We start from the raw sequence: 12,060 nt of genomic DNA, 5'->3' as shown, positions 1-12,060 counted from the left end.
CCTTCCCAAAAGAAAGAAACACAACTACAACAACAAAACATTGCTGTACTTTTTTTTTTTTTTAAGCGCAATTCCCAGCCCTACATTATTCCCCCTTCCTACCATTATCAAACACTAGCAGGAACAGCACCAAGGAGGTAGAACCAAGATTGTTGTTTTAAAGACAAGAGTTACCATAGCAAACATTAAGTTAATCACTAGAGCTCAGTGAAAAGGCACAGAGCCCAATTCTTATCTCTAAGGCTTTATCCATACTTCTAAAGAGCACTAATTTTACCACTGAAATCATGTGGGCAAGCTCTTAAGCAAAATGTGATTTCTTGAAAAAGGCTCATCTTAGATAAACTCTTTTTTTCCCCCGAAACCTCAATAAAAGCAGGGTGTTTTCACTTAGAAAATATTATTGTAACTGAAGCTCATCAGCTGCCACTACAGCTACAGTGCAAATAAAAGTCCAGCCCATGGCTGTGGAAAGTCTCCAGTGTTAGAAAGCAAACAGAAAAGTAAGCCTGTGTTTAAAATAGATTTGAGTGTGGAAATCCAGTTTGACAGAGAAACTGATAACAGCTAAGACCAGTTTATCATGAGGAAGCACACAAAGTTTTTCAAACTCTTTTCCAGAGAAGCAGAGAGATAGATATAAAACCACTTGTGAGAGACACATAACAGACACAGAAGATGAAGTCACACCCTCAACCAAATCAGAAATAAACTTGTGGCAGCAAAGCTAAGCCCAGCAAGACCCTGTTCAGAGCTGAGCCGTAGCCCAGCCCGTGTATTTCCAGCAAAGACAGAGGAAGATTTTGGCCTGGGTTACACTTAAGTCATCTAAGAGCAACCTCTAGTGGTGTTTCCAGACAGGTGACACACCTTCAGGACAGGAGGACACAGCATAAACTGGGCTGGCTTGCTTCCAGGGAGTTTCCAGAGCAGCCATGGGATAGGCTTTGCACTGTTCCTGCTCACAGGACCACTCTGAGCAGGACACCTTCTGAAAAGAAAGGCTTGAGTTCAAACCACGTACAGGAAACCCCATTGGTTTTGCTCCAAAATTACCAGATGTAGTGCCATTGGCTGAACTCTGGTTCAATAATACAGATAATTAAGTCATCAGCATCTTTTTTATTTTCCTCAAATCCGTTTTTAACAGAGTTCCAAACCAACATGTTTTTGTCTGCACCAAACTCCCATTGTCTGAGGGCACTTCAGTAATACAAATGGGTACCATTTAGTTAAAATCTAACTTACCCCACGTCAAATTAGGTGATTTAATTAGTTACCCCTCCACCCACAGATTTTCTAGGTATATCCCAACAGTCAGGACTTGGAACTTCTTCTCTGTAAAAGAAAACACTGCACCATCACACACAAGAGTTTACCCAGCCATCAGGATCAGTGTGATTCAATACAGGTCTTCTAAACACTGAAATCAACTCATGCTGGATTTTGTAAGCCATATTATAGACAATAATCTATTTTGAGCTTAAACATGAAAATACAGCATTGCAGGAGCAATTCAGGACACTTAGAGCTGAGGATTTTGATTAAGCCAGTTTGAAGTGCAGTGTGTGGATTCTCCTGTTCAACAGGGGAAGAGACACATAGCTTCTACTACAAAATATTTTTAGTGCCACCTTAATATACATTCTATTAAAAGTGCATTCATTTATCAAGTGTTTTAGCTTGACAGAAGTTGTCAGAACTCAGGCGGATTACAGACACATAATCTGAAAGAAAAGAACATTTCACAAACTACAGAAAGGCATCAGCATATGTAGCATTCAGAAATGAATCATTTGCTTAATAACCCACAACTCCACAGCTGGGGCCAGCAATCCCCTTGGCTTCTGTTCCACACACAGCAACACCAACCCAGGTGTTGTTCTGGATTGCTTTGTGAGCCATGTCACGATGGCTTCTTGAAACCTCTTAAAATGGGGTAGATGTTCTCAAATGCCTCATAGATTTCAGAACGGTCTTTTGCTCCTAAATGGACATTTAAGAAAAAAAAACCCCATGAATTAACAGAGTGCTGAGATTAACTGAGCACAATTTAAACCTTGTAAGATTACAAACCATGAGGAAACCCAGGAGATTGAAAGCACCTTACTATTAAGAGCAGAATTTCTATCTGCTGCCTTAAAGAACAATTTCTAGCTTGCTTAGCTTTAAGACTAGTTTTGTTTAATCTGTGGAACCAAAACAGCAATTTTCTGCTCTTGACAGGTGCAGAATATTGGCTTTGAAGAAGGAAAAAAGCAACTGAGCACCACCATGGTGTTAACTGCTTAAGAATAACAGCTCTGCTTGTTGATAAGGTGAGTGGAAAGGTAGAAACAAGAACTGAAAGGCCTTTATTTTGTACTGGAAGTTGTTCCACAGTTTGAGAACTCTCCTTCTCCAGCTCTGAGAAGCAATTTTAATTTTAAGATGTGTGTTAGGACACCTTTGATTTCAAATCCCTTTCCATGGTACTGCAATCAAATCTTTAATAGCAAGTCTTGCACATGAACTGCATTGCAGCAGGCAGGAACATTCCTTGCCAGCAACACTTCTCATGCTGGTCCAACAAACATCAGCTACAAGAAAACTGCATTTAAATGAACTAAAAGTTGAATTAAGCCCTGCTCAGGTTGAATGTGTAAACCTTTTCTCATGTCCTCACTCGGACATGAATAATTCATCTGCCTTACCACAACTTTTACTTTCAAAAGTAAAGTTACTTTCTTGATTAGGGAAAAAAAAAAAACCCAAACCCTCACAGCTCAGCAAATTCAGTCTTGTCATTACAGCTGGGCCCAGTATTCACAACAAATGACTAAGGGAGTGTGCTGCAGGCCCAGAAGCAAGGCTGTTACAATTAGTGTACCCCAAAAAACGCAAGCTTCAGTGGAATGGAACTGACCAGTATGATTTTACTGGACCTAAGAAGGTGGTGGACATTGGAGGGGGAAGCATTTAAGCTTTGTCCCAAGTGCCCCATTCTTCAGTTGGCTGAGCTCATTCTTGATTTATGATGGTGAGAATCTCTGGCTAAGGCAGCACTTCTCTTGTCTTCCACCTGTCTCAAAGCTGTGTTGTGAAGATAAATACAGCATTCAGAGCTTCTGGGAACAAGTACCGTTTACCTTTCAGTACATCTGAATAGAAGCATGTTCATGAGCTTCACAAAAAGGATGTGCCAGGACCTCAGGAATTCACCTTTTTTGAGCTGGGATCTGAGGTACAGGTATCTGCTGAGCACACTGACTCAGCAAGACTTTTGCCTCATGAGCGTTTTGCCAATCAGTCTGGAACAAGCTCTTAGATCTCCACCCTTTCCTCTGATAATCCCTACTAAATGTTGTCAGTGAAGTGTTTTAAGAAGTTTGTTTCCTGTCCAAGCAATTTTAAATTGCTTATTGTGAGGTTCCTATTTAAGTGCCTGAGTAGTTACTGGCATGTCAGCATCCTGTTGGCCTCCTCTACATTGGCACGTGGCATCAGACTTTGAATAAAAAAAGTACTTAACATGGAAATCTGAGACTCTATATATGAAACAAGACAAGATTCTAGTGCAACAATACTGATGTTATCTGCAGAAAGCACAGATAAGCTGCAGCAACCATTAAAAAGATCCCTGAGTGGCTTTACTGTGGCAAGATACTAATTTTTAGTTAACGTTTAATTTAAATGCTCTCAGAAAGTGAGGTAGCACTGGGCTACAGATATAGAGAGGCACCACTTACCAGTCAGTACAACTTTTCCAGACACAAAGATAAGCAGCACTATCCTTGGTTTGACCATCCTATAAATCAGGCCAGGGAATAGTTCAGGTTCATAGCTGTGCAAAGCAAGCAGGTAAGATTAGTAAAATGCAAATGCTGTTTCAGTGTTGTATGAATAAAACGTTCTTTAATTACACTAACAATAGGGTAATTAACCACACAGATTTTAGCTAGCTGCCCTGAGAAATGCAGGTCAGGTTTTAGACATCTTGAAGGGAAACCTGTTAAACCCATCTGGAGCTGATGGGAGATTTTCATGCTGACTTTCAAAGACTTGTGAGTCACTTCTGATTTTCCATGGCACTGGAACCTTTATTGTAATCTTCAAACAGTCCTCAAATCATGGAATGGCCTGGGTTGGAAGGGAGCCCATCCAGTGCCACCCCCTGCCATGGGTAGGGACACCTTCCACTATCCCAGGCTGCTCCAAGTCCCATCCAACCTGGCTTTGGACACTTCCAGGGATCCAGGGGCAGCCACAGCTTCTCTGGGCACCCTGTGCCAGGGCCTCCCCACCCTCACAGTAAATCCTTCCTAGTCTGCAAAGTTCCTTATCAGGAAACATCTTGTGCAACTAAAACAAGATAATAGCCAAGCACAAATATTTACTACATATTCAGTTCCTAAATGAAATGCAGGTTATTAGATGCAGCACTAATAAAAGACAACTGAATTTTGGTTTTGTCAGTGCTGAAATCATCCTTTCCTGATGGCAATATCTAGTTCTGAACAAGCTGATCTCACAGGCTGAGCATGCCCATCACTCAGCTACAGCTTTACTTTCCATTCTTGGCTAAAGAACATCCAAACAGAACTGAAACAACATCCCAGAAAAACACAATATAGCTGCATTATGCAAATGCAGTTTGGCTTCATGCCTGAAGGTTGGAAACCTTATTCCTGCAGACAGGCATCTACTTTGTTGGCAGTGAAGAGGCCACCTTGGTATTAAAAGTCCACAGTGGAGCAAGGGCATGGAGCAAGCTCGAGTAGCTGCAGACCCTGCTCCAAGGTGCACAGGGTTATACCTGATTGCCTCATACCTGCTGAACTGCTGGTGGGTGAGAACCAAGCCTTCCAGCCGGATGGGGAACCTCACATCACAGCTCCCCACCATATTCTGGATCTTGAAGTCCAAGAACTTGGCAGGGAAGCCGAGCTTCTGCACCACCCGCGCGTATTTCCTGGCTGCCAGCCGTGACTGCTCTTCGCTGAAGGAAGAAACCTTTATTGTCACCTCCAAACAGCCCTCAAATCACAGAGTCACAGGATGGTTGGGGTTGGAAGGGACCTTAAAGATGATCTCATTCCACCCTCCTGCCATGGGCAGGGACACCTTCCACTATCCCAGGTTGCTCCAAGCCCTGTCCAACCTGGCCTTCAACACTTCCAGGGATGGGGCTTTTCACTGAAGGAAGAGCAGAGGGGAAAAATCAACTTTGATTGGTGCTTTGCTCTGCTCTTGAGGTGGAATTCAGTTTATAGCCACCACTGTGCTAACCTGTACTCCAAAAAAAAAGAGGGCCTGCTGCTCAGAATAGCAAGGCTCTATCCCCAGAACTGCTGCAGGGAGCTAAAATGAGTAAGGCACTAGGTCATTCACCTTCCTGAGGTCTGGTTGAACCCACTGGAGATGTTGCATCACCCAGAGGTTCCCCTTTTGAGAGGTTTCTCAGCTCCTCAAAACAGCTTCTCAGTGCTGATGCAAGAGTTAGACTGCAGGCATGAGTATAATCACCTGCCTGGGGTGGTGGTAAGGCCTGGAGAAGAGGTCTCTTAAGCATGAGTTAACTAGTTCTGACACTTTTGGGACATAAAAATCAAGGCAACCTGCTGGATTTCAGGAAGAAAGCTTCAGAGTACAGAAATAAACTTTGCTTTTCCCCAACTCCCATTTTCTCTAGAGGCAGATGTGTTGGCTGGTGAACACAGACACTGAAGAGAAACTTGACAGACACAAGTTATGTCCTAAACACTTTAAAAGTCAGTGAGAAATGCAAATAATCCCTTAACAATTCCTGGGAATTTTAGCAGCTTTTCTGCTGATGTCTGCTCAGCTCAATCTAAATTCAGGGACAGAAGTACACAGTTCAGAAATTGCTAAGGTGCCATCATGAAGAAAGCAAGACTTTCAATATCAGTGCTTCACTTTTTCTTGCAATTAGTCCTTTGCTACATGTTTTAAACAAGACTTTTCAGACACTCTCCATCAGAATATATGCACAGCTGCAAGATCCAGAGCTTTAAAGGGAAGGGAAAAACCAGAAAAATACCTTTTTGCTCCTGTGCAGACCATTTTTCCTGAACTGAAGATGAGGGCTGTTGTTCGTGGTTCCCTGATTCTCATGATCACAGCAGCAAACCTCTACAAATTCAAAGGAGGCCCTGACAGGAATTTAGTTGGTACTGTATTTCTGTTCAGCCTTGCAACCATTAACACTTTTAAAGCTTGTCACAACACATATTTGCTTTTAAAATGTTTCTTTACCACCCTAAAGTTATTTTCCACCCACCTAGGAGCAGAGGAGTTAAGACTACAGTCTCAGGACCATTTGGCTCCATCAGCACTGAGAAAGGGAAGTTAGGGTAAAGCTTTGAGTCCAAGATTTACCTTTGGGTTATACTCTGCGTTTCTGGCATGCAGAGCTATGTTCTTCAGATCCAGTTTACAAGCCAAGTTTACAGTTGACACAATATTCCTGAGGAATAGGAGAAGAATTTTCTCATTGCAAAAGCCAGCCACTGCAGAGCAACCCCCCAGCAGTGCTGGCTTAATGTGGAGTCACATTTTAATTAAGAATTGCCATCAACTGATTTCCTGCCTGTCTCTTTCCCACTTTAGCATTAAGCTACTTCTGGCAAAACTTGAGTAATTCAACCCCAAAACTGCACTTTGAGATAGAACAAGTTATGAAATTATTAGTCCCTGAATTATAAGTTTGTGTTTCTTCCAAAAACTGCATCACTGAAGCCTTTCTCAGCTTTCGATTGAACCATTACTGACTGTTTAGAGTTACTGCAGCACCCAAGGTAGGTAAGGCTGTGTTATTTTCTACAGGCGTAAACGACTCCATAGTTGCTCTATCCTAGACACAACAGCATCTTTTAATGAGGCCAGAGTTTCTCACACTCAGTTCTGTTTCTCCTTTTGAAAAAGCAGAGTGATATCTTTAAACCCCTGGAGTCTGCTGTCATTCACGTTCTCCTTCCTGGAAGAAATCCTCCTCTTCAAGCATCTCCACATTTTTATCCAATATTGTCAGTTTATTTTCTCCATCTCTGCCCTTCAAGAGGAACAACTGCTCCTGTAGTGTTCTGGCTTATTTAAGATCAAGCCATGCTTGCTACATTCTCCAAGTGAAAAGTCAGAGCAACACCTTGCAGTTTAACCCAAAGTTTAACTATGGTGTACGCTACATAAATAATACATAAACTTACTGTAGCTGAGGAACTATTCCAGGGCTTTCCGAAGCTGGGGTCATAGGAGTCATTGGAGTCAGGGGAGGACACATGGCAGATGCTCCAGGAGATGGCTGAGCTGCACCTGGATGTGACAAGCTGCTTTCATCCATGAAAACACCACTGTCCTTGTTACTTGGTAGTGACCCATCAAGCTCTTTTTGTGTTTCATGGCCATCCTCAGAGAGATTTTGTTCTTTGTTTTCTTGGGTAACATCTGGAAGAAAGCTGAGATCCACAGAGGAGAACTCTGTATGAAGCTCTTTGGGCTGACTTAACTGGGAACCAAACACCCCATCTTCAGCTGTTTGAATTGGAAGTTCTACATCATAAGGGCTCATAGGAGTGAACAGATGAGGACTAGCAGAGAAGTCATCCTTGAATTAAGAAAAAGTGCCATTAGGGGCCTTGTATTAAAACAGTTACTTTCACTGGGAGAGCAAATTAATATTACTCTTCAATGAGGCTGTTTCAGTAATTTTTTTCCCCAATATGTATTTTAGCAAAAAATAGTTTTAAGATTGAAAACGTGTCCTTTGCTTCTCTGTGAGTGTATAAAAATTCAGATAGCTTGTATAATGCATTTTCCCACTACAGTCCATGGGCACTCTGGAGAACTCCTGGGATAGCACAAATTGAGAAATGCTATTCACCTTCAGCCCTGGCTGCAGGTAACAACACTGGCACTTCACCCTTCAAAGCCACTTTCACACCTCAGCTACACACACAACCACATTATCACACTCATGAGTTTTTCCAAGGAAGACAGACAGCATTTTCTGACTGCCTTTACCTCCCATTCCATCTCCTCTCTCTGCTAGCAGGAGACAGTGTCAGCATTGCTTTGTGCAACAGAGGGCAGCAGCTCACAGAACCAGCAGCAGTTTACTCCTCAGCTCCTGGAGGCCACCAGCCTGATTGAAGCTATAGATGAGAAAATGACACTAAAAAAAGCCTCACCAGAGTCAGCAGAACCAGCATCCTGCCCTGCACCCAGCACACAACACACCTGCAAGCAAGCGCTTTCATACTAATGTCCTTCTTTATCAACTATTTATTATTAAAAGCTGTTTAAAAAGCACCATCATATATTGATGAGACAAGAGTTTCAGGACAGGATTTATTCCCTCTCCACTGGTGCATAAGCATCTGCTCAGTGGAAAGCCTCTTCCTGAAGGTAGTTTCTGCCAACATCCACAGCAGGTGACAGCTTGGACTAAAGAATCCATACAAGAGGTTTTGTGTTTAATCAGGCATTTTTAGGTTCAAGAGCCAGAAGAACTTGAAAAGTCCAAGCACAAATCAGAGCAGGGAACAGTGCATAAGACTGTGGCCCTCAAATTGGCAGCAACTGCCTGACCTCCAGCAGGAGCAGGATTTCCAGATCAATGCTTCCCAGCCCTGAGCTAGCACTGCTCTCTTCTAGTCAGCTCACTTGGCAACCCAGCCATGCACACGGGGAGATCTCTGCTCCTGCTTTGCAGTATATTTGCCTGCAGACACTTGGAAAACTCCTACAAAGTGACAAATCCTCCCAGAGAACCCTCATTAGCCTGACTACAGATGCAGGTTTAGCTCTGAAAGCATTACAAACACATTCAAAGCAGCTTTTAAAACTGACTTCTAAATGCACAGCCCCATACAAGATCAGGTGGGGCAGAGTGCTGTTAAATAAGTCTAGGTACTTCTTCACCCTTTGGAAATTAGGATCCAAGAGCACTTTTCTGAGAATTAAGGTCAGATATAAATATATTAACAGTTACAAATAAAATATTACAGAATCACAAAAATAGATGTATTTTAAACAGATATTTTTCAAGCCAGCAGCAGGGGAAGGAAGGCACAGTCTCTGCAAGAATTCCAGTAGACTAAGGATTAGCTGTACAGGAGCTCATTAGGAAGCTTTTGTACGAACCATGATGTAGAGAAAATGGTACAAAAACCCCCTGTGAGACTACTCACATCATACTAATAGGCATCAAAGAATGAACATAACAGTAAAAGAAAAAAAACAACCCACAAACAACCAGCCAAAGCCAGTTTGTGACATATCTTAAAGAAGCTAACAGAGAAACGAGTGGTACATGAGGCTGGAAATATTACACAGTTGTCAAGTTTTTAGAAAGTAAAGTAAATTGCATAGAGCAGGTAGAAACAGAGAGCAAATTTTCCTTCCTGATCAGGTTTGCACCTAAGAGGTCTGAAGAAAAGCCCTGATAGGGTTAAATACTGGGGAATATTTCCTTCTTGTCAGACAGATGCTCAGAGGCTGTGAAAGGGGCACAAGACCATGTTTGTGTTGGGCTGGCTGCCAAGGGTTATTGCTATAGACTCTGGGTTAATTAACTTCACCAAAGGCCCCACCAACTGCATATCTTTGGACATCTCCCAGGAGCTCCAGGGAGGAGATTTAACACACAGATCCTATCTGAGATCCCTCAGTTTGGGGCAGCTTGAGGGGAAACAGCCTTTTTCGCTTCCACTGCAGAAATCCCTGCAACTCAGGTACATACAAATCAAACCCAGCTGCCTCGAGCAACAGACTTGGATTTTTCTTTTCCTCCCTGCAGTGATAGCACACATCTGTTATTATCAAGTGTCCTAGCAAGTCTGAAGTGTATAAAGCTTACTAGCGTTTGTAAAAGCTTTATTATACCTTTGCACATTATATACTTTGTGGGGGCACATTCAGAGGGCTTTACCCGCTGCCACAGGAAGGTCCCAAGATTTAAACAGCTCGTGCTAAGGGTGTTTCCTGAGCCGAAAAGTAGTTTACAACAGGATGTAAAGAAGTTTTTTTTCCCCCCTGAGTAAGGATGATGCTCAGCTGTGGAGTTCCAGCCCTCTCCTAGTCCCTCACCTGGTTGCTCCCACATCCACCTGAGATCAAGACAACCATTCCAAATATCAAAATAAGGAATTTTTGTAGACATTTACTAACTAGAACGAGGAGATGCGAGCCTCCTACCCTCTCAATGCCCACCCACACCAGCACCCGGGCTGATCCTCGCAAGCAGCATCCCACCGCAAGAGTTTAAACGCAGCCGCATCGTCCCTCTTACAGAAAGTAAGAGCGACCTCCGCTCCGGAGAGCTCCTCCATGCTGCCGATAGCGCTAGAATTGCCTGAAGCGCGGAGGAATCCCTCGGGACCGTGGAATTTCGGGCTCAGCCCGGCAGGAATGCGGTGATGACGCAGTTGGGGCGCGGCTGCGAAAGCGCTCTCAGCGCAGCGTTGGTGGTATAGTGGTGAGCATAGCTGCCTTCCAAGCAGTTGACCCGGGTTCGATTCCCGGCCAACGCAGCTACGTTTTGCTCCAGTTTACTTTCTTTTTCCCCTCTCTCACTTTATTTTTTCTTTCCTCCCTTACCTGCCCGCTGCAGCTCTCCAGGTACCGCTCCAGCGGTGATGCGCCCTCCATGGGTACAGCCACTGACGCAAACCCTCCGACCTTACTCTGGTCCCGCTTTAAATCCCCAGGCACAGCACCAGGGCCACGTGCGGCTTGTCAGGGAGCAGAGCCCATCACAGCTGGGAGTTTTAACCTCATCAAGTAGCGTTGGAGCCTCTCGTCTGCCTGCACGGCTCTCTGAGAGGGTTTGCCCCGTCCTGCAGGACTAGAGAAATCGGGGTGCTCTCGTGTGCTTTACAGAAGCCTGGAAACACAACCTGTCCCCGAGGTCCTCTAAGCCTGCTTTCCTCTGCAGGGCTGAAGAGAAATGGGGAGTGGGATCTGTAGTTTAGACCTTGCACAGATTATGCTTTTTAACAAGCGTCATGTGCCCTTAATTTTTCCCACCTGCTTCATCAAGTGCAATGAGGCACATCTGGGTTTTCGAGAGGAGCCCTCCCCCAGCCAAAAGTGTAAACTTCAAACTGAAGGCATTGTGATGAAATGGTTTGTTCTCATCTGGGTAAACACTCTTAGGGGGAAAACCTTTACTCTTTACATTCGCTGTCCTCCCCGTGCAGACTCCTCCTCTGGAGCATACTCCTGCTCTCTGTAAGTGATGATTTAGGGCCATTCTCTTTTCCCATGTCCCGGTGTGAGGCAGCACGTTCCCAGGAAGGAGTTCATGTTGTGCCTGGCTGATGGATGCTGTGGGAGTGTCGCGCTGCCGACGCAGTTTGGCTTGGGCACTGCTTGAGTCTACGCCAGCAGTTGCTGTCTGACTTGTTCCCTCTCTCCTGTCCTGCTGCTGTGTGGCGATGGATGGATGGATTTCTGTGGAGACACAGCTGGGAACACATCCCTGTCCCTGCCTGGGCTGGTGGAAGTGCTGACTGTTGTGATCACTGCACTTGTTGCTCTGCCAGACAGGACTTTGCTGAGAGATTTGCTTACAAACAGCAAGCTGAGCTGAAGAAACCATTTGGGAGAAGATGTCAAAGCTCAGACATGCAGCAGGTCTTTGGGAGCTGCTGCCAGGCTCTTCTCACTGCCTCAGAGGTGCAAAAGCTTAGATTAGTGCTCTTTATCCAGGGAACAGAGCATACATGGCTGATGAGCATCCTTCTCTCCTCAGCCAGCCTGCTGGGGTGGTTTGTAGTATTTCTGGGACTCACCTTACAATTTATAGGTGCCAAATCCTCCCAGCCCCAGAAAAATCCAGCCTCAAGCAGGTTGATTTACATCACATGGCCTGTCCTGGAGCACCCAGGAGGCAAATCAGGCAGCAAAGCAAGGAAAGGACCCAGAGAGGTTGTACCTTGAATTAGGGAGGCTGGTGCAGCTAGCTTGACTCAGCTCGGGATGATTAAATTAAAATGTCCCGTTTAGGGCTGGCAGGTGATTGGGGTGCTTGCAGATAGCTCTGTGACCTAGGATACTTTT

The 12,060-nt window shown here is 44.3% G+C and overlaps 1 protein-coding gene and 1 non-coding gene across 2 annotated transcripts; one reads left to right on the top strand and one right to left on the bottom strand.

The window, feature by feature from the left end:
• Positions 1-79: 79 nt before the first annotated feature.
• On the bottom strand, positions 80-10,647 carry TBPL2 (TATA-box binding protein like 2). Its single transcript, XM_042047805.1, has 7 exons — positions 10,597-10,647; positions 7,206-7,603; positions 6,379-6,466; positions 6,041-6,132; positions 4,811-4,978; positions 3,729-3,823; positions 80-1,986 (listed from the first exon to the last, which is right to left on the bottom strand). Exons 1-7 carry the CDS (start codon positions 10,645-10,647, stop codon positions 1,907-1,909), a joined length of 972 nt encoding a protein of 323 aa, XP_041903739.1. The 3' UTR covers positions 80-1,906.
• On the top strand, positions 10,458-10,529 carry TRNAG-UCC. Its single transcript has one exon. It is a non-coding gene; the product is annotated as a tRNA-Gly (tRNA).
• Positions 10,648-12,060: the final 1,413 nt, after the last annotated feature.

This window comes from Corvus kubaryi, unplaced genomic scaffold (assembly GCF_017639235.1).
Source record: "Corvus kubaryi isolate FWS band 111438036 unplaced genomic scaffold, C.kubaryi_AGA036_p1.0 66, whole genome shotgun sequence".
Classification (NCBI taxonomy): Eukaryota; Metazoa; Chordata; class Aves; order Passeriformes; family Corvidae; genus Corvus; species Corvus kubaryi.
This window is presented reverse-complemented; position numbering and strand designations above follow the sequence as displayed.